At 39.7% G+C, this 23,082-nt stretch overlaps 1 protein-coding gene across 1 annotated transcript in view; it reads right to left on the bottom strand.

The window, feature by feature from the left end:
• Positions 1 to 18,117, bottom strand: part of NAMPT (nicotinamide phosphoribosyltransferase) — a 37,496-nt gene extending 19,379 nt beyond the window's left edge. The window contains exons 1-3 of the mRNA XM_080817919.1: positions 17,954 to 18,117; positions 2,596 to 2,752; positions 1,009 to 1,112 (exon numbers count right to left, since the gene is read on the bottom strand). Of these exons, the coding sequence (XP_080674045.1) occupies positions 1,009 to 1,112; positions 2,596 to 2,752; positions 17,954 to 18,010 (318 nt within the window). The 5' untranslated portion in view covers positions 18,011 to 18,117. The remainder of the gene's footprint in view (positions 1 to 1,008; positions 1,113 to 2,595; positions 2,753 to 17,953) is intronic.
• Between the last annotated feature and the right edge of the window lie 4,965 nt (positions 18,118 to 23,082).

Genomic DNA, 23,082 nt, shown 5'->3' with positions numbered 1-23,082 from the left:
CCCCAAAATACTGACTTTGGGCAAGTCATTTAACATCTCTACGTCTCTAGACTCTATTCTTAAAGCAGGGTTAGGTGAGACTAGATTAGATCCCTAAAATGAACATAAAATCAAAATATTCATCACCTTGGCTACTGGGAATTATATTAATAAGCTTAACACCTATCTATCACTGTTCTCTCCCAGCAAACCAAATGAGGTAAGTGTAGGAGTTAGCCAATAGATTTTACTAACCTTACTTAAGATACAGGGAAAGTATAGTACATAATGCTTACTTGACTTCTTCAAAGACCCATAAGTAAAAAATAATAAAACTCAGTATTACAATATAGGCCTGAAAGTTGAAGTATTTCTAATTATTTTGTGTCTGATAGTCTACAATGGAAAAGACATTTGTTTTTAAGACATAAATTAACACTTTACATGGCAAGATGCCAGAAGATCCCATTCCCAATCCATCTTTGTAGTGAAGACCACCACCAGAGGACATTCAACTCTCATAACTCAATTCCCAGATCTTTGGATGTTCAAAAAGTTTAGGTAATTGATCCAAATATGCAAAGAATAAAAATCAACCTTATAGACTGACATGGAACCATTCCAATGATTCAGTCAGGGAAATTTCCGAGAATTACTGTATAGTGATAGTCTCACCACATCTATTCCCTTAAATAATGTATAGCCAAGAAAAAAGACCTAAATTTTACAACTGCCAAATAACCACGCCCTTTTTAATTATAGCGCATCATCAAAGATCAAATCACCTTTCTGAAAAATGCTAGTGATTTAAATTATAATTCATTTATATTATAACCAATTATTTAGACCTGCTATAGAAAAAAATTTAAATGTTACCCTTAACTTTTCACAAGAATATCTAAAATAGTAATTATATTTGGGTCACAGATGGAAAAAAGTTATAATTACAGTCTTTTACTCAAATTCCTTTGTAAGAAATTTTGAACTAAAAGTAAAACCAAAGTAGAGCAAAACACATTTTTTTTTTACCTCAAGAATGTAGTTCCATCCCTTTTCATTAAAGACATCATCCTGGAAATGCTCTCTGTATACTTCTTTGGCTTCCTGGATCTTCTCTTTGGTCACTACTTTACCTGAAAAGACAAATTCCTCCTTTTTACATTTCTAAAGGCATTCTATAAGTTGCTGAGTTGCTGTAGGATTAATCTCTCTAGCTATTTCACCATTCTATGGATAAAAAACCAAGAACTGAGAGGTTAAATGATCACCCAGAGTCAACCGCACAGAAAAGGAATTTGCCCTTCTGCTTGTTCACTCTAAGCATATATGATAAGTTATTATTTGAAAAGCAGATGTGCAGAAGAAATTATTATACAAAAAGGATTTTTTAAAATCACAGTAATAAGTTAACTTCTAAGATGATTTTTTTAATCACTATAATGTATCTTCAAATTTGATACAGATAATTTTCCAGGTGAACCTTTTCTCTTTATTCATAAAGGGTCTCTTCGGGGCTGATAATCCAGTAATTTTCACAAGGACTAAGTGTTTGCTCCTCAAATACACTTTTAGTTATCTTTAGCTGTAAAATGAGGATTATAGTAGAGCACCTACTTATAGAATGACTGTGAGGACTACGTGAGTTAAGACATATGAAGCACTTGGCATAATGCTGGCCTATAACAGGCAATTAACAGATCTGAGCTATAATTAATAATAATATTCTATAAAGTTTTTAAGCTAAAGAACTGAAGTATGACATCAATCTTTAGGACTTTCTCTATATAAGGTCACTAGAAAACTCATTTAAAATATCTTGGGAAGTCTTACTGCAAAGTACTGTGGATGTTCAAGTCGGTTTTCAATGGTATAACATATCTGAACCATCTGACCTTAAAACTGCCAAGATTATGGGAAGATTATTATCTTTGTAAAATTCAAGTTAATCTGTGTTCATTTCTGAGATTATTTTTATTGGAAAAGGCTTCAGACATGAAATTTTCCAAAATGTATAAAAACCCTTGTGAATTTTTCACCATAGAAATACCATTATAAAACAAACTGGACATTCAAATACAACACTTGATCTTAGCCAAAAGGCCGAGAAGCGATGGACTTTCAAATACAAAAGCACAGAAATTATTTTGGGGGTTTTTCCATTTTAAAATGTATTTTAACTAAGGCCACAGTGTCAGGCAGTTCTGAAAAATAGGCTTTTAAGATAAAACAGACTATGACAAAAATATTCTAATTGCTACCATAATTCAAAATGAATTCCTAGATGAATAATGAATCCTTTACTGTGAATTAATGACTTAAATCTATAAACATACCAGGTTAGCCTCAGAAAATTATTGGCTTTTTTAAACTCATTCCCGAATTAGTTTCAGAAATTCTTTCTCATATTTAGAATAAGCTCATACACCAATGTTTAAGATTTAATGCATTCAAATTAACAGAGTTTTTTACAATTCCAAAATAATATCCGAGACAGTCAAAATAGTTAAGTAAATGTCAAAATTTAACTATTTAAAATCACAGAATATAACAATATAGAGGAAGTTTATGAAGTGTTACATAAAAGCAGTGTTTTAAATGTACTAGGAAAAATAATACCTTTTAAGTACTTATTAAGAATGTACTGCAACCCATAAAATACTGTTTCCTCGTATTTCACCTTCTTTATTTTGGAGTTTTCTGTCTTCTTTTCACGGCATTCAAAGTAGGAATAAACTTTGCTTGTATTGGGTGGGTACTGTTTATAGTGAGTAACCTAAAGGACAGAGAAATACTTGAGTTAGAGAACATCAGAACAGAATATAAATCATGGCAGAAAAGGCTTGAAATAATCTAAAACCAGAGAAACTACACGTCTTATTTGCTACTGATCAGCTTCTTTTCCTAGCTGTTAAGAATACAAAAAGAAGCATCATACTTATTAGGATACTTTTAGTAGTTCATTCAGTTATCTTTTTTTTTTTTAAAGATTTTATTTATTTATTTGACAGACAGATCACAAGTAGGCAGAGAGGCAGGCAGAGAGAGAGAAGGGAGGAAGCAGGCTCCCTGCTGAGCAGAGAGCCCGATGCAGGGTTCGATCCCAGGACGCTGGGATCATGACCTGAGCTGAAGGCAGCGGCCTTAACCCACTGAGCCACCCAGGCGCCCCTCATTCAGTTATCTTAATTTGAAAACCACAGGACAGCATTAAGTTTTATAAACAAATAAACTGAACTTAAAGAAGTATGAGACCTTTAATGGGATGGACACTTGAAATGAAAGTTCGAAGAAAGGTATCTCATTTGGTCTAGGGGAATGGTCTTTCTTCAGGATAGAGAAATGTAGCTGCCTGGGGTGGGGCATACCCATGATATAAAAAATGAACTGGAAGCAGCATTTGGTACTGCCACTATCCGAATGTGCTATATTTGATCAGTCAGTAGTCAATGACTCCCCATGACTCCACTTTGTATAGTGAGGCAGTGAGAATGACTCCTTCCAGTCTTCATAGTAACACTATGAAAACCTGGATGAAAGTACAACAGCAGCAAATAACTAACTAACCAACCAATGAACTAAATAAATAAATAAATAAGTCCTGTTTATAAAATATTACTTTTTCTCAAACTTCCTCTGAATTGGGAAATAAATCCCTGTCCAATGTAACATCGAATCCTTAGGAGTTGAAAAACATGAAGTATTATTTCTTTTCCATGAATTTGGATTGGAGTTACTATTGAAAGTTAATATGTCTTTGTTTTAAGAAAAGAGTGAGTTCATTATAATTTGAATTTTCTTATATTTTAATGTGGTTAAAACATTTTACCAATAGAAAGAAACTGGAAGTATAATGTGTATGTGCTCTGTTGAAACAGTAGGAGTGAAAATGCCTTAAAGGTTAAGGTACAGGGCAGTCAAGCAGGTAATAGTGTAATGATCGTTGCAGAACAAGTTCCATGGATGACACTGAAGAACATAAACCATTCTTCCTGTTTAGCTCTGATCCTAAGTTTAGGGAAACCAATGCTTTCCTTGTTTGGATGCATAATCTTAAGAGTAAAACGGCTTTAACCTAAAAAATATTTGTAGGTTAGCATAAAAAATTCTAAAATAAATATACTCTATATAGAAGCAAAAAAAAAAATCACAAATGTTTAATAAATGTTTCTTCTCCAAAAGAAGCAACTTGGAACTCTATGAAAACAGCGCCCTTATGCTGCTTGAAGGCAACCCACATGAAGAATCTTAAACTTAAGAGATAGAGACCAGGGTTTGGCTTGGGTTTTGTTTTTGTTTTTTATGTCAGAACCTAGAGATTGATACTACTGGAAGCTGAAGTAGTAGCTCAGTGAAATAACTAAAACAAAACCCAGAGCAGTTAAATCTATGAACCAATTCACCAAAACGCAAATATTTAAATCACTACTATTTCAACTACTTAAGAAACTGATTGGAAAAAGGTAACACCACCTAAAAACATACCCCAAATGTACATAAACATGAAAATGTCCAGTTTACAATGTAAGTGACTCCAACTCCTTTAGTGGGAATAAGCAGTGAGGTAGAAGAAAAGTCAACTCCAATGAAGTAAAATCCAAAGATCTGGATCACATTATGCAAGCTCACAGAAGTCAGATTCATAGTTGTGACTCTCAGTAGTTTGACCTTTTTGCAGTTCAGATACTGAAAGGTGCATTTTATAAATTTACTTTTTCTACACCAGATTTAAAAGTATTAGAAGGCAAATAAATTATTTTCATCACCAGTCAAAAGCTGAATGAAAATGTTCCTAAACTATTTAACCCCATTTTGGCCTAAAAGTATACTAAAACTTTTTGATCATGCAAATACAGTTCTAGTTTTGGACAATAAGTGGGTATGTTTAGAATTTCAAAGCTTTACTACTGCCATGTTCTTTAACTATGTACTTAAACCTCTGCATAAATATTTGGAATGCTTCCTCTGAAAACAAATGTCATTAAAAACATAGAACTGTCTAGGCTGCTTCATCAGAAACTAAGTGTGACTTCTAAAACCTTCTTTGGAGAACTTTCAAGAACTGTTCTAGAATTTAGCTTTAGAAGCTAATTCTCAGGCAATTCACCGCCTACCAACGAACACCCAATATATGTAAAGAGCCAAACAGTATGTTTGGATCTATTTATATTAGCTTATGCCATTGTTTTAATGGGGAAAAAATGTTTAAACAGAGCTTCTTAGTAAATATTATTCTAAGAATATAGCCAACAGAAGATTTGTAATGGTCCCAAGTTTTGCCAGGTTTACTAGCATTTTACTTTCTTCATTTTACTTTCTGCTAAACCGCTCTCTCGGAACCACTTGGAACCTTCACTAGAAAATGAGATTATACAGCAGAAAATCAAATCATTAAATTGCTATTTTGTAAATAGTTTATTCACAAGTATATACTGTGTATCCACTATGTATCAGGCATTGTTTCAGGTACTGAGGATGGATGGGGAAATAAAATGGACTAAGGTGGTTTTTAATTCTCAAAGGGCTAGTAAGGGCTAGAAGGTCAGAGAAAAACATATAAATCAACAAAAATAACTTCAGATCTAGATGTAGGTTTGAAAAATTAAAAGAAAATGAGGGGCTGATAGACTGCTGTAAAGACGGGGCCAGGAAGGCTTCTCTGAGATGGTGACAGGACCTGAACTACAAGATAGGAAATACACTGACTTAAGGGACAGAACACAACATGTGTGGTTGGTACATGGAGAGTAGGGAGGAGGAGGAGGGAGTACATGGTAAGGTCCCAGAGAAATGAAGGGACAAGATTGCGTAAGGCTTGTATGCTACAGCAAGGAGCTTAAGTATTACATCAAGTATAGTGGGCAGCCATTAGAATGTTTTAAGCGGGAATGAATACAATCTGATTCATATTTTATAAGGATCGACTTGACAGTGAGGTCAAGAATGGATTACAGGGTGACCAAAGAGGAAGCAGGACCATCAGATAAGAGGCTAAAGACTAGCTTAGGTGATAGAAGTGGCTCATTTGGAGGTAAAGGAGAATTAGGCTAATAGGTTATATTTGGGAGATAAAAAGGGGGAGGAATTTATGTTTCCTACATTTCTGGCTTGAGCAACTGGGTGAATGATGGGTGTCATTTACTGAGATGGGGAAGGCTATGCAAGGAATGGACTGGGAAATCAAGAGCTCAGTTTTAAATATATCAAGTAATACTAACAAAGTTTCATAGTTTTCAAAATTGAACTACAAAAGGGGAGCTATTACGTCATATTGGGTTTGTTTTTTTAAGCACTACTTGACTTCTATCAATAGAGAAAATGGTTCTACAATAAATTTAGCATTATTTATAAGATGAAAATAACTAACTTCTCATAATATCTTCAGCAAACCTTACCTCTAAAAATGTTTCCTAAACTAGCAAGATTTTCCTACAGCTAACAGAGCACTAGCAGTATACAAATACATATGTGGTAAAGAATACAGGCACACAGGAAAAAGTAGCTCTTTAAATAGAAGTTAATTTCATAGTCATGTGATTGATTTACTTCATGAAAAGCTAAAGATTGTAATCAATCCCTAGGCTAAATATCCTTGTCCCAAGTATGACATTTAAAGAGAAATATGAGGGGTGCCCGGGTGGCTCAGTCAGTTAAGCATCTGACTCTTGATTTCAGCTCAGGCCATAACCTCAGGGTTGCGAGATTGGGCCCTGTGTCGGGCTTGGTGCTGGGCAAGGAGCCTGCTCAAGAGTCTCTCTCTCCCTTTTCCTCTTCTCCCTACCCCCACTAAAGATAATAATAATAATAATGAAAAAATGAAGAGAAATATAAGAAATATTTAAGTTGCATAGAATCTTTCTGTAAGAGCAAACTCTTAAGTTTTTTCTGAGCTTCTCCAGATTTCTCATAAAGTTGATCTGGTATTTTTTCAAGAGCTTTCCTCTCACAATGGGATCACAAGACACCAAAGGCAGCCACTACTAATCTACTTTATCAGTTACAATTTTAACAGCTAAGAAATGATCATAAGCCAACATTTTAACCATGTGTATATAAGAGCACATGGGAAAATATATATAATGACACAAATAAGTTATATTATCTATATTAGGGCACTCAGAAAAGGATCCATTCTGCCTTACAATGGCTAAGACTTTCTGCCTTGTCAATGCTAATGTGCTAGAAATAGCAAAAAAATTAACTGATTCTTTATTTTTTCAACATTATTTAAGATATCTCAAGCCTTAGAAATACTTCTATTGCCACAGAAAATAATTTTTTGCTATTTGACTTTTGAAGCAATAATAATGTCAAAAGCAGGATTTTTGGATTATATTTTGGGGTCTTCCAAATCAGCTAAAATCATACTGCCCCTTCCCATAAACCTCCTAGCACAGAGTTCCTGATAGTTTGTACTTTTTTTTTTGCCACACCTTTGAAAAAGATGTAGTCAACTGACAAAGAGGACACCTGGTTCTGGTATCTTTGTTTTGCAAAATATTATATAATTACTACTGCCCTAAGTTAATTTTCCTATCAAGTGTACTCGTGATTTACATATAGGATTTTATTTCTGTTGCCTGAGCTTCTCCTATAATTTATAATATAAAACTCACTGGAAAATTGCCTTGTACGAATGTACACATAATCTCTGACATACAAACGACAACAGTACTCCATTTCTCACAATGCTCAGGCTGCTATGAGAGTCACTGTGAGTGTCTGGTCAGAAGCAATGCAAAAGCAGCAACGATGAAAAACAGGAACAGCTCAGACACTGGGCAGCTAAAGTTCCAGCCAGGACTAACTTGCCAGTAAGACCTGTCCCCAACTCTTTTTCCAAAAAGCCCAAACCTTTAAAGTTTGTTAATCTGCTATTAATGAGGCAGCAAAATCTCTAAAACAAAAAGAGCTACCTTGGGTGCCAAATCACCATACATAAATTATACAATCTTCTTTAACTTCTCTAAAACCAACTTTCACCTACCCTGGATTTTAAGAGACATCTTGTCTTTTACAATACCTTGGAGATCTCCAATGTTTATTAAATAAATTAATGAAAGTTCCAGATAACCAGTTTAGAAATAACCTTTTGAGAAACAACCCACACTGGACAGCACAATTCATAACAATGGGTGATGTGTAAATTGCTTAGAAATTACTACTGTACACTATATAATATTTCAACTCAATTGTCAACATCTTCCATTTTAATCTGCTAATAGGTAAAATGTTCAGAAATAAACTATACTCTCCTATAGTTTGTTACTAACATTATTTACATAGAAGCAAGAGAACGGAACAAGGAATAGAAATACACTTTTTAATGAGTCAGTTATTTGTAAACTAATCAATGGCTACCCCAGAGACAGGCGATTGGCGGGGGGTGGCGGGGGGGCACCCAAACAAAAATCTGACTGGTTTCCTTTACAAAAAGTTCCAAATGCTTTTTAAGTACTGCAATGGCTAAAGCAGCCCAATACACAACATGAATACAACCCAGCAGATACTTTCACTTTATGCCATTTTGAAGATGATTAAACAAGAGCCCAGGATGAAAATGGAAGAAACAACTACATTAACCTGTTTCTCAGTTCCTTATTATGTATTTAAGATAGTATGAGATTACAGAAATGAATATATATTTTCCACCTTCCTCCTTTGGTCCGAATTGTCTTGAACCCCCCAGAGAGGATACAAGTAAAAACAATATGACAAGTAAAAAACAATATACAAGTAAAATATGAAATATAAAAATAAAATATAAAATATACAAGTAAAAACTTGTATAAAAATATACAAGTAAAAAACAATATAACCATGTTGTCATGTGCTTGGACATTACCCTACTACCATTACTACCAGTACTACCTACTACCATTACCCTACTTTCTGTAGACTTTAGACAACAAACTATTCTTTCTTTAGTTTTACAAGAAGAAATCAACAATATTTTCTCTTCCATCAACACATCTAAAACTACTAGGTTCCCTACTTACATTAACTGCCCAGTAGTTTGTAAGTACTGATAAGAATATGTAATAGTCTCATGGAATTGCCAAATAAAAACTTCATTGTTTCTAACCTCAGGATTATAATTTCTGTCTCTTCTTCATCTAAGAAGATAAAAAGGTAAAAATGGAAATAGAACATATGAACCTGACTGAATCCTCTTGAGGGATTTTTGGGGAGGAAAAATGAAAAATCTTACTAAGATAAAAAACCTTTTTAAAAGAATTTTTTAAAATGATTTTATTTATTTATTTGAGAGAGAGTGTGTGCACAAATGCAGGTGCACAAGCTGGGGTGGGGAGGGGTAAAGGGAGACGGAGAAGTGGTCCCCACTGGGCAGGGAAGCCCAACACGAAGCTCAACCCCAGGACCATGAGATCAGAGCCAAAGGCAGATGCTTAACGGACTGAGCCACCCAGGCACCCCAAGATGAAAATCTTAAAATGTCTCATATTAGACAAACTTGGAAGATGGTGGCAGAGTAGGAGGACACAAGACTTGCCTCATCCCACAACTAGATAACTATCTAATCACCCTAAATACCCGAGAAATTGACCTGAAAACTGGCAGAACAAACTCTACAATTAAAAGCAGAGAACATGCCACATCAAAGAAGGTAGGGAGTACGGAGATAAGGTTTGGAAGAAACCGATCATGGTTGAGGCAGTAGAAGAGGAAAGGGCAAGAGAAGAGCTAGAGACGGACTAACACACAGGGGAGCACGCCAAAATATGAATCCCCATAGCAACTGGCTTGGAAAGCAAGAGGAGCCAAATTTCGTGAGTTCTTTCAACTAGCAGGGCTTAAAGCCCTGAGTTTTAAAGGTCAGCAGGCTTGGTTATTAGAGCCCAGAGGACACTGCACTGCTCTCAGAAAGAAGGCAAGTCAAATAGCCCATGAACACAGCGTGGAAACAGTGCTCTGAAGAGAGCCTGGAGCAGACAGTGGAGAGGTTATCTGCTCATCTTGGAGCATGTCCCAGAGGGGCAGAGTGAGATCCCTCTAGGAACAAAGGAACTGGCAGGAGCCATTTCCCTCTCCCAGCCCCCAGCACAAACACAGGACCACCTATGGGAACCAGGGCAGTATCCACATTCCCTACCTAACTTCCTTACACCAACACCCCCTGCACCATGCTTGAGTGGAACTGTCCCTCCCAGTCACGTTTGCCTCAGTCCTAGCACTGTGGGCCCCCTCATCCAGACCAGCCCAAACCCCTGCTCATACAGTGCCTCCAGAGATGGGAGACTTGCAGGGTTTCAATTCCAGTGGCGGTGGCGACAGGCCTCATTCCACAAGCAGAACAGAGCACACCTACTTAAAACGTGCTGCATTCAGCCAGGGACCAAACATTGCCTGAAACAAGCAAAGACAGCCTCTGCAGATGACTGGCCTGAAGGATAAAGTGGCCAGGTATAACAGTTGAGCACATGTAGCACACACTGGAGACACTCCCAGAAGTGTCAGGCCCTGGGGAACAGGGGACACTACATGGCATGACACTACAGGACCTCTTCTTAATTTCCCTCAATATCAGGAGATGTAGCTGATTTTCCTAATAATACACAGAAGCAGGCACAGAGACTAAGACAAAAAAATGAGAAGACAGACAAACTTGGCCCAAATGAAAGAACAAGACAAGGCCATGGGCAGAGATCTAAGTGAAACAGATATATGTAACATGCCAGATACAGAATTTAAAGTAGTGATCATTAAAACACTCACTGGACTTGAGAAAAGAGTGGAAAGCATCAGTGAGACCATTAACACAGAAATAAGGAATAACATAGCAGAAATAAAGGGCTCAATAAACAAAATAAGAAACATGCTTAATGGAATGAAAAGCATGCTGGAAGAAGCAGAGGAACAAATTAATGACCTAGAAGACAGAGTAATGGAAAGTAATCAAGAACAAAAGAGAGAAAAAATAATTATGCAAAACAAGAATGGACATAAGGAACTCAGTGACTCCATCAAATGTATTAACATTCATATTCTGGGAGTCCCAGAAGGAGACAGCGAAAGGGGAAAAATTTTATTTGAAGAAATAATAGCTGAAAATTTCCCTCAAACTGGGGAAGAAAATAGACATACCGATCCAGGAGACATGGAGCAACCCCCCCCACCCCAAAAAAACTCAATAAAAGCAGATCCACAGCAAGACATACAGTAATTAAATTGGCAAAATATAGTGATAAACTGTTTTAAAAGCAGCAGGACAAAATATAGTCACATACAAAGGAAACCCCATAAGGCTATCAGCAGAAAATTCAACAGCAATTTTCTAAGCCAGAAGAGCATGATATATTCAAAGTGCCTGAATGGGAAACATCTGCAGCCAAGAAAACTATCCAGCAAGGCTATCATTCAAAATAGAAGGAGAGATCAAAAGAGTTTCCCAGACAAAGACTAAATGAGCTCATGATCACTAAACCAGCCCTGCAAGAAATATTAAAGGGGAATCTCTGAGTGGAACACAGAGACCAAAAGTGACAGCATAAACATAGAAAATAAAGTTAAGTGGCCATCAACTTAATATAGACCGCTAAATGACAAAGAGATTACATGCAAACCTAATGGTAAGCACAAACATAAAACTGCTAATACGCCAATAATAAAGACAAAGAAATTCAAATATATCACTAAAGAAAACCAGCAGACCATAAGGGAGAAAGACAAGAACAGATCAGAGAAAGTCATCAGAAACAACCGCCCCCCCCAAATAAATAAAATGTATCTATCAATAATTACTTTGAATGTAAATGGACTAAACACTCCAATCAAAAGGCATGACCTGACAGAAGGGATTAAAAAAAAAAAGAGCTAGATCCATCTACATCCTGCCTATAAGAGACTCCTTTTAGACCTAAAGACACTTGCAAATTGAAAGTGAGGGGATGGAGAAACATCTATCATGCAAATGGAGGTCAAAAGAAAGCCAGAGTAGCAATACTTTTATTGGACGAATTAGACTTTAAAACAAAGACTATAACAAGAGACAAAGAAAGCCACTATATAATAATAAAGGGGACAATCCAACCAGAAGATACAATAAGTGTAAATATTTATGCACCCAACAGAGGAATACCAAATACATAATAGTTAATAACAGATATAAAGGAACTAATGGAAAATAATACAATAATAATAGGGACTTTAACATCCTACATACATCAATGTACTGACCATCTAAACAGAAAAGCAGTAAGGAAACAACGCTTTGAATGAACAGATGGGTTTAACAGATAAATTCACAACATTTCATGCTAAGACAGCAGAATACATATTCTTTTCAACCACACAAAGAACATTCTCCAGAATAGAATACATATTAGGCCACAAAACAAGCCTCAACAAATTCAAGAAGATCGAAGTCATACCATGCCATCTTTTCTGACCGCAACACTATGAAACTGGAAGTCAACCATAAGAAAAAATCTGGCAAGATGACAAATACATGGACGTTAAATAACATGCTACTCAACAATGATGGATCAATCAGGAAATCAAAAAATAAATTAAAAAGTACATGGAAACAAAATGAGAACACAATGGTCGCAAACCTTTGGGATGCAACAAAAACAATTCTAAGAGGCAAGTTTGTAGCAGTATAAGATTATCTCAAAAAGCAAGGAAAATCTCAAATAAACATCCTAATCTTACACCTAAAGGAGCTAGGAAAACAACAACAAACAAAATCTAAAAACATTAGAAGGAAGGAAATAATACAGATTACAGCAGAAATAAATGATGCAGAAATTAAAAAAATAATGAAATAGGGCAATGAAACCAAGAGCTGATTCTTTGAAGAACTCAACAAAACTGATGAACTGCCAAGACTCAAGAAAAAAAAAGAAAGGACTCAAATAAATAAAATCACAAATGAGAGAGAAGAAATAACAACTGATACCACAGAAATACAAACACATATAAGAGAATATCATGAAAAACTATATGCCAGCAAACTGGTTACAACCTAGAAGAAATGGCTAAATTTCTAGAAATATATAAACTACAAAACTGAAACAGGATGAAATAGAAAATTAGAAAAGAGTGATTATTAGCAAAGAAATGAGTCAGTAATTTAAAAAAAAAAAAAAAAAACCTCCTAAAAAATCAAAAGTCCAGGACCAGATGGGTTTACAGGAAAATTCTACCAAGTATTTAAAGAAGAGTTAATATTATTCTTCTCAAACTATCCCAAAGTAAAAAAGTAAGGAAAACTTCCAGATTCATTCTAGGAGTCCAGCATTACCCTGATACCAAAACCAGATAAACACACCACTAAAAAAGAGAACTACAGGCCAATATCTCTGTTGAACACAGATACAAAAATCCTCAACAAAATACCAGCAAACCGAATCCAACAATACATTAAAAAAATTATTCACCACAATCAAGTGGGTATTATTCCTCGGTTGCAAGGGTGGTTGAATATTTGCAAATCAATCAACGTCATACATCACATCAATAAGAGAAAGGGTTAGAACCATATGGTCATTTCAACAGATACAGAAAAAGCATTTTTTTTAAAAAGATTTTATTTATTTATTTGATAGACAGAGATCACAGGTAGGCAGAGAGGCAGGCAGAGAGAGAGGGAGGAAGCCGGCCCCCTGCCGAGCAGAGAGCCTGATGAGGGGCTCGATCCCAGGACCTTGGGATCATGACTCCAACCGAAGGCAGAGGCTTAACCCACTGAGCCACCCAGGCGCCCCCAGAAAAAGCATTTTGACAATGTATGATAAAAACCCTCCACAAAGCAGGTTTAGGGGGAACATAACTCAACATAATACAAGCCATATCTGAAAAACGCACAGCGAACATCATCCTCAATGCGGAAAACTGAGAGCTTTTCCCCTAAGGTCTGGAACAAGACAAGGATATCCACTCTCACTACTTTTATTCAGCATATTACTGGAAATCCACACCACAGCAGTCAGACCAGAAAAAGGCATCCAAATTGGTAAAGAAGTCAAACATTCACTATTTGCAAATAAATGATACCATATTTAGAAAACCCAAAGGCTCCACCAAAAAACTACTATAACTGATAAACGAATTCAGTGAAGTTGCAGGATACAAAATCAATGTACGGAAATCTTGCATTTCTATACACCAATACTGAAGTAGCAGCAGGAGAAAGTAAAACAATCCCATTTACATTTGCACCCAAAATAATAAGATACCTAGGCATAAATCTAACCAAAGACGTGAAAGACCTATACTCTAAGAACTATAAACAGTGATGAAAGAAACTGAAAAGGACACAAAGAAAGGGAAAGACATTCCATGCTCATGGATTGGAAGAACAAATATTGTTAAAATGTCTATACTACTCAATGCAATTCACACATTTAATGCAATCTCAATAAAAATCCCAACAGTATTTTTCATAGAAGCAGAACAATCAATCCCAAAATTTGTATGGAACCACAAAAGACCCTGAGTAGCCAAAGCAATCTTGAAACGGAAAAGCAAATCTGGAGATATCACAATTCTGGAGTTCAAGATATATTACAAAGCTGTAGTAATCAAAACAGTATTGTACTAGCAAAAGGTAGATACACAGATCAATGGAACAGAAAAGAAAGCCTAGAAATAAACCCGTAACTACATGGTCAATTAATCTTCCACAAAACAGAAAGAAATATCCAGTGGGAAAAAGTCTTTTTAACAAATGGTGTTGGGAAAACTGGATAGCTACACGCAAAGAATCAAACTAGACCACTTTCTTGTATCATACAAAAAAATAAATTCAAAATGGACTATAACGACCTAAACGTGAGACCTACAACCATAAAAATCCTAGAAAAGAACATGGGCAGTAACTTCTTGACATCAACCAAAGCAACTTCTTGCTAGGTATGTTTCCTGAGGCAAGGGAAACAAAAGTAAAAATAAACTATTGGGACTACATCTCAAAAAGCTTCTGGACGGCAAACAATCAACAAAACTAAAAGACAGCCTACTGAATGGGGGAATGTCATTTGCAAATGACATGTCCTACAAAGGGTCAATATCCAAATTATATAAAGAACTTATACAACTCAACACCCACAAAACAAATCATCCAATTTCAAAAATGGATGGAAGACATGAACAGACAGTTCTCCAACGAAGACATACAGATGGCCAAAAGACACATGAAAAGATCCTCAACATCACTTACCATCAGGGAAACGCAAATCAAAACTATAATGAGATATCACCTCACACCTGTCAAAATGGCTAAAATCAACCACACAAGAAACAACAGGTGTAGGCGAGGATGTGGAGGAAAAGGAACCCTCTTGCACTGTTGGTGGGAATGCAAACTGGTGCAGCCAATCTGGAAAACAGTATGGAGATTCCTCAAAATGTTAAACATACAACTACCCTACAATCCAGTAATTTTTACTAGTGGATACTACCCCCAAAATACAAAACACTAATACAAAGGGATACATGCATCCCTATGTTTATAGAGCATTATTTACAATAGCCAAGATATGGAAGCAGCCCAAGCGCCCTTGATTGATGAAAAAAGAGGGGTGGTATGTATACACACACACACACACACACACAATGGATTACTGAGCCACAAAAAAGAAGGAAATCTTGCCATTTGCTAGGACATGGATGGAGCTAGAGAGTATCATGCTAAGCAAAACACATCAGTTGAAGAAAGACAAATACTGTATGATTTCACTCATATGTGGAATTTAAGAAACAAAACAAAACGAGCAAAGGGGGGGAAAAAGAGAGAGAGAGAGACAAACCAAGAAATGGGCTCTTAATTATGGAGAACAGGGTTACCAGAGAGGAGGTGGGTGAGGGGATGGGTTAAATGTGACGGGGATAAAGAAGTGCACTTGTCCTGATTAGGACTGGGTGATGATACGGAAGTGTTGAATCACTATATTGTACACCCTCAACACATCTACACTGTATGTTACCTAGCTAGAATTAAACCAAAAACTTAAAACCACATATAAGAAAATAAAAAGGTTTCACATGAGGAACATAAAATATATTGGTCTGATTTGAAAATGGGCAGGAATACACTTTATGAAATAGATGCAAATTCTAACAGTGCATTACGTATGCCCTGCTAGATTAGAAAACTTTAAGGTAATTCACTCTTCTAATTAAAAGCATCCCAGAAAACTGATGTTAAGGCAATTTTACATTTGTTATGTATAATTGCTAGAGGAAGTACAAAATAAAGGAATCTGTACTCCTTTTGTTTTTAAAAGACTAATCAACTTGTTTGCATATCCCATTTCCAACCAAATCATTAATTGCTACATTAAGAAAACTTGGAAATCATTTTAAAGATTTAATTAGGAAAAAAATTGGCGGAAGAAATTTAGTTAAGAAAAAACTATGAATGAGACCATTCTGAAATCACTACTGAAGATACTCAAAACACTAGGAAAAAGACAAGAGAAAGTTTTAAGGCCATGTAAACCATACTTGATAATACTTTGATCTCCTTGCAATGCTGTAGATCTCCACTTTAAAATTCCATTTAAAAGACTACTTGTTAAAGAAACTTGGCTCTACTTTTAAAAAGTACCCATCTAAATTATCTTAAGTAGAATCTTAAGGCGATTGGGAAGAAATGAACAAAACAGAAAGTAAGTAAAATGGGATTCTCCAAAATTTTTAAGGAAATATTTAAGGAAAGAAACAAAAAGCAAAAGTTATCAACAAAAACCAACAATATGAGAGCATCATGCTTTCCTTCATATTCCAAACCACCATGTTAAGTAAATACTAAAATTTATTTTGTTCAAGTAGGGTGTCTGGCCTGACATTTCATCTTTTAAGTGTGCTGGCCAACAAAGCTTAGCAACGTATAGTTCAGTTTACTTCATGTAATTTGGAACCTAGGGGAAAGAACATTTGCCAGATTTTCCCCTCATCATTCTTTCCTTTACTAATTTGTGTGAGTTTCAAACAAAACTAATGCGGCAGCAATACCCTCAAGTGTCCATAAGCTTGTTAACACAAATGTGTCATTTCTCTGTGAGTTCTCCAGGGTTAAAACTACAATTCATTTAACTCGTGTTTTCACTTTCCTTTTCACAGAAATCCTGTAGTGGCCCTAATGGAATAAGGGCAGCCTATCGGCCTCTACAACAAGGGATAAGGAGTATGAGTGATCACCAGGAGCCAAGGAGTTTGAAACGGAGCCCAGTGGAGTGGGCCGGGGGAATCCAGCACGTCTACCGAGGGCAGATAAGTGTCCTCCATACCCCGGCCACAGGCAGAAGAACGTGGCTGGCTGCTGCGGCACCCTACTAGGTCCTCGCCCACCCCTTTCTCGGGAAGGGACGTACCTGCCCAGCAAGGGGGGAGCGCACTCGATTCAGCTTTTAGGAGAAAACCCACTTCTCAAACCCCATTCCTTTTCTGCACGGCCGAGCCCCAGGGGCCGTTACCTAACTGACCCGCTCCTCCGGCGACCTTTCGCCAGGCTGGCCCTGCCCGACCCGGCCCAAGGCCAAAAGGCCGCGCTCCCGGGGAAGGCGTGCGCTCGGCCGGGGACGCCCAAGCCTCCCTGGCCCCGACCCCACCACGGCCTCTCCAGCCGCGAGCCGGGAGCCGGGAGCCGGGAGCCCGGAGCCCGAGCCCCGAGCCCCGAGCCCCGCGTCCCGCGTCCCGCGTCCCGCGCCTGCGGCGGGCGGGCGGCGCCGGCTCCGGCCCGCCTCAGCCCCTCGCCGCGCCCCCCCACACCACGCACCCCAAAGCCCCGCCTCCTGCCGTCCATCCCTCCATCCCTCCTCCATCCACCTCCTCCCCACTGCGGCGCCAGCTTCACCTGCCTCAGCCCGCCGCCGCCGCCGCCGCCCGGCCGCTCCTTCCCTCGGGATCGTGCCGCGCCACGACCCCAGAGCGGCGCCCCCAGCCCCACAGCCCCGCGCTTGTCCCGGACGCGCCCTCTCCTCCTTCACCTGCCCCCGCCCCGAACCTCTACCTTGTAGGAGTCGGTGGCCAGGAGGATGTTGAACTCGGCGTCTGCCGCAGCATTCATCTCGGGCGGGAGTGTGAGGGCCACGCGCCGCGAGGTGTCCGGCGCGGCGGCGAGCAAGGAGAAAAATGAGCTTCACCGCGCTCCGTTGCTTAAGTCACCGCTCGGTCGGAGGGGCGGGGGAGAGGAGGGAGAAGAGGAGTGGGGAGGAGGGGCCACAGAAGGGCGGGCCCGGGAGCAGTGACGCGGCGGGGGGTGGTGGCGCCGGTAGCTCTGGAGCTCTCAGCCCAGGGACTCCGACCGACTCCTCACCTCGGCTCCCCGCCCCCGCCCCCGCCCCCGCCCCATTACCCCGGAGGGGACGCGAGGGGCGGGGCGCGGCCGCGCGTGCGCAGCGCGCGGGGGGCGGGGCTGGGTGGAAAGGACGTGAGGCACGCGCTCTTTCTCCAGGACGCCAGCTCCGGGAAAGCGGATGCTTCCGGGCAGTCCCGGTCTGGGACCCGCGTCCGTGCGCTGATTTCATTTCCCGGCACCGCGGAACGGAGAGCGGCGGGAGTGTGGCGGGGGCGGGAGGGGGAATTCCCAGCCTCGCCCCTCCTGCGATTAGCGGGTTCGTCCGCCTGGCTGACACCTTCCTGTCCTGCCCTGTCCTGGCTCGTTTTCTGAGTCCTCCTGAAGTCACGCCACCCGGCTGGGGGCCGAGAAGCCTTCCTCTGCCGGTCTCCCCATCCCCCTCCCGCAGTTACTCACCTTTGTCTCCGACTGGGACTGGGGGTCGAACCTTTTGCTTGCATCCTTCTTGTCCCTCCAGGTCCTCCTAAGCCTCTCCTTAAAATCCGAAGAGCGGCGATGAGGAAGGTCTGAGGGGTCCCTTCGCTCGGCCGCATCGACTCCGCTTTCCCCTGCCTGTGTTGCTGAGCTCTTTGATCCTTTGAGTGATGTTTTGACTTTTTTCCGGAGAAAATAGTCTGCACGTGAAGGCGGGGGTTGAGTTCAGTCCTCCCAGATAATGAAAGTACAAGGCCTAATTGAATCTAACAGTAACGAGAAGTAAACGGCAACGGGCCAAGTTGTGACACGGTGCAAAACTGATTTCATCATTGCTTTAGTCGTTAAATTTTGGGAAATGATTTGGTAACCTCCAAAAAAGAAGCAAAGGAAACGACGTCGGATGACTTCACCGAAGTGTAGACGATACACTTACGCAATTCTCATACGTGATTGTAGTTTTGCGTAAAATTAAGATTTCCTTTGTCCACATGATCAGTAGCTGCTGCTGCCTTTTTTTTTTTTTTTTTATTCCAAGATTTAGGTTTTACAAGATACAAGTTGCGGGGGGAAAGCGGTTCAATGAAAACAGGCATAGGAACTCTATAGACTATTTTAAAAGTTGGTAAAAATCTCATTTTATCGGGGGTGGAGGGTGGTTTGGGATGGGAAGGGGGACACTGTGAATTGAGAGATTCATCACAACAAAACGGAGACCTCTTCAGTTAAAAGCAACTTGGGTCCAGACTGTGGCCTTGGAATAAGTACAGATTCTTGACAGTCGCCTCCAATTATAGAGTCCATACAGGCAAAGATCATGGAAGTGGTGAGATACCAAGGTAATAATAATAAACTCACCAAGGTAGTAAATAATAATACATTTAGAATAAGAATTTTCAGCAAAAAGGTTGAAAACAAAAGAGGCTTTTTTTCTCTTTCTGGTTATTTTTAAAAACAAGTAGGTAAATTACTTTAAAATTTTTTTATTTTGACCAATTTTATTAAGTCAAGCAGTGTGATTCAAAGAAGGATGATCCTTTACGCCTCTCTTGATTTGGTGTTTTCTTCATTTAAAATTTCCATAACCTACCTTACTTAAATGACAAATTCTTTTGGCTTAGCTTCCTGGAATCCATGTATGTATAACTGACCATTGTTCTATGCTGCCTTATTCAGGAAAAAAAATTGGGTTCTGATTACAAAATGGGCTTTGTTTATGGTAGGATTTTCTTTAAAGCAAAATAAAATTTGATCTTGCAGTCTTTGAGTTGCATTTGCATTTTTAAAGTGAAAAAGTTTATCAATTCAAGCAAAAATGTTAAGATTGCATTATTAAATGTAAGAAAGTCACAAGGCCTGCATACATATTAGTGACTTAACCCCTCATGACTTAACCCCTCACAGCACCTCCAGAGGAAAAGAAGTTATATTTGCAATAGAAAAAAAAAATCACCATTTGCCTGAGAATCAGGCACGCTGTATGTAACTACCTACATGCTTAACACTGGACCAGTTCTGAATTAACTGGGCTTCAGAACCATGAAATGATCACCAAATACAAAGTTAAAATTTCATTTTTAAACAGCCTCCCTTGAAAGACTGGTTAACAACCAGCATTTAGCACGTTATCTAGTAGCATGTAAAAGTTTCTGAGAAACTGCTTCTCGTGGGTACCCTCACATGACAAATAATAAAAAGACTCAGTTGGGTCCCCTCACTTTATTCAAAGCCCTGGGTTAAACTACCATTCGAATCCAATGGCGAGTCATGCAGGGTAAACTGGGCACCCAGCTCCTGACTTATATCCCTTGGAGTGCTAGGACAGCTTGCACTCATACATTTGATCAGGCAAAGTGGGTGTTACTGTACCACTCCTGTTTCCACACACTCTTCCAGACTTCGGCACATGTTTGTGTTTCAAAGTTGCCTCAGATATTCCCATATGACCTGGTTTCACTTCAGTAAGAAACAGTTAAAAACAAAACAAAACAAAACAAAAAACAGGAAAAAAAACCCTAGCGAGGTAGGCGTGGGATTCCCGAATCTGCAACTCCTGACAATGGTCCTGTCCATCCCCCTTTATAATTTCCTCTAGTTTTACCAAGAAGCAACAACTGTCACAAAGATAAATGTAACAGAAGAACTTTTTAATTAAACTTAGGTCTTTTCTTATTCAAACTTCCATGGTGCTTTGGGGCCTTTTCAAGAGTTGTAATTTCCCAAGGAAAGGAACTCATCTACGAAAAGATGCGGGTCTTCGCAGATCTAATTGCCCACCATTGCCGCACTCTTCGATGACTCAGCGGCTGGGTCCTCTGCAGTCACACAGGAACACACAGAAAACTGCTGAGTCTTCCGAACGTACAGAAGCGATAGCGTAAGTGTAACCCACAAACAGGAAGGATTAGCACATGGACTTGGGTTGTTCACGGTCATTGCACTGCAAATGTCCTTAGCTCTCAAGACCCAGCACCTGCCCAGATGACTTTCCTTCTCTCCCTATCGAGACCTGGGCTAGATCCCATTCTTTCATAGTACCCGCACCATGCCTGGCTTCATCATCTCCCAGCTGGTCCCAGATCCTTACCTTTTCTTCTGTGGGAGTATCCAGGCTACTGAGCATTCACAGGAAACGTCACACAGCGACTCAGGAATCTGCATCCGTCGCAGGACACCTAGGGCGGCTCTTCCACTCCCTCCATTCTTTTTTTTCCATTTTCTTCAGAGGTTATTTGAAATGTTTACCTCTCTCCTCAAACCCATGACCCCGAAACGACTCCCTCCCTTTCAGCGGTTGGGGGAGTCCCCTGTGTCAGTCAGGCGACTCAGGGCCATCAGCAGGAACTCCCTAAATGGTCATAGCTTTGACAGCAAGTCTGTCTCATTCAGAGAGCCAAGTGTAGCACCAGGCGCAGAGCAGGGGCTTAGCAGATATTGACTGAATGAATGAAGGAGCAACTTCTAACAGCTTGTATGGTTCGCCCCAAATCACAGTCCTTTTCCTATGTCCTTTAGTGTTGAACTCAGGCTTGATGACAGGGGTTGCTTTCACCATGAAATGTGTGCCGTGGGGATGAGCATCACTCCCAGCAGCAGCTCTAAGAGCCCAGGCGTGGTTGTCATTCTCTCTTCTCCTTCTGTCCGAAAGATTGCAGTAGTCCACAGAGGGGCTGACCCATGGGCCTAAATCCTGAAGAGCAGACAACCCAGAATCAAGTCAGAGCCAACTGGTGCTGGCCATGTAGTGTGAGTGAGAAATTAACCTTTTTTGGTGTGAGCTGTGGAGATTTTAGAGGTTGCTACCACAAGCATAACCAGGTTTATCCTGACAGATACTGGCCTCCACACACCATGTTTTCTTTTTCGCTCGGGGAAAGAGGAGTCCTTCCTTCTGCCCCAGATGAATCGCTTTCACCGGTACTCTGGGTCCATCCCTCCCTGCCCACCCCCACTCAGTCTCCTCTGGTGCAGCTCAATTAGACATCACCCCTCTCTCTTCTGAGTCTCTAAACACCCCCTTCCTGTTGACTTCTTCTTGGCACATAGACATATTTGGATTTCTCTTCTTTTAAAGAACAAAACGGAAAGAGCCCAACTTCCTTTCCAGATACCACAATATCATTCTCCTTTTCCAGAAAGAGAGGTCTCTGCCTCCCATCTCTGCTTTCCTTCCTCTTCTTACCTACCTCACTCTGTGTGGCACTGAGCCTTTGGCCAGATAAGCTGGCAGACCCAATGGTTATATTCCACAGATACTGGCTAGTAAACCCAGTAAAAAGAAAAACAACAACAACTTTCTTTTCCTCCTTTAACCATTATCCCTCTTGTGTTTCCCTTTGCCACCAGGATGACAGTATTTTCTCCAAAGGAAGTTGGAACCTATCATTCCACAGTTCCTTTTCGCATGGAACTTGACTATAGGTCCCAGAAGAAACCATATGTCATCTACCCCCAAATTTACCCAGGCCTGGACTAGGTGCCTCTTTCTTTCCCAGGGGTGAATTTTCTGTTCACCTATAGCTTCTGTTAATCAGAGACTAGAGAACATTCTGGATCCTGTCTGGAGCCAGAGGTGTTAATCATACCAACCCGTGGCACATTTCAGCCCCAAAGAGCCTTTCCATATTTTTCAGAGGACCAAGGGGCTCCTCATGCATAGTGGGATCCCTGTGGCCTTCTCTGAAATTCAGAATTCTAAGTTGGACTCATGGACTGGATTTCCCACAGATACTTCATGCTATAAGCGCATATTGGGATATTAATCTGCTCTTCAAATTCATCCAAGAATGAATGTGAGCATCAACCTGAAAACTGAGCAGTGTGTCTGTAGATACTATTCAATTAAAATAATCCCATTTAATTAAAGC

Source organism: Martes martes, assembly GCF_963455335.1.
Source record: "Martes martes genome assembly, chromosome: 11".
NCBI classification, from domain to species: Eukaryota; Metazoa; Chordata; class Mammalia; order Carnivora; family Mustelidae; genus Martes; species Martes martes.
Note: the sequence above shows the minus strand (reverse complement) of the source record. Positions and strands in the feature narration are given on the sequence as shown.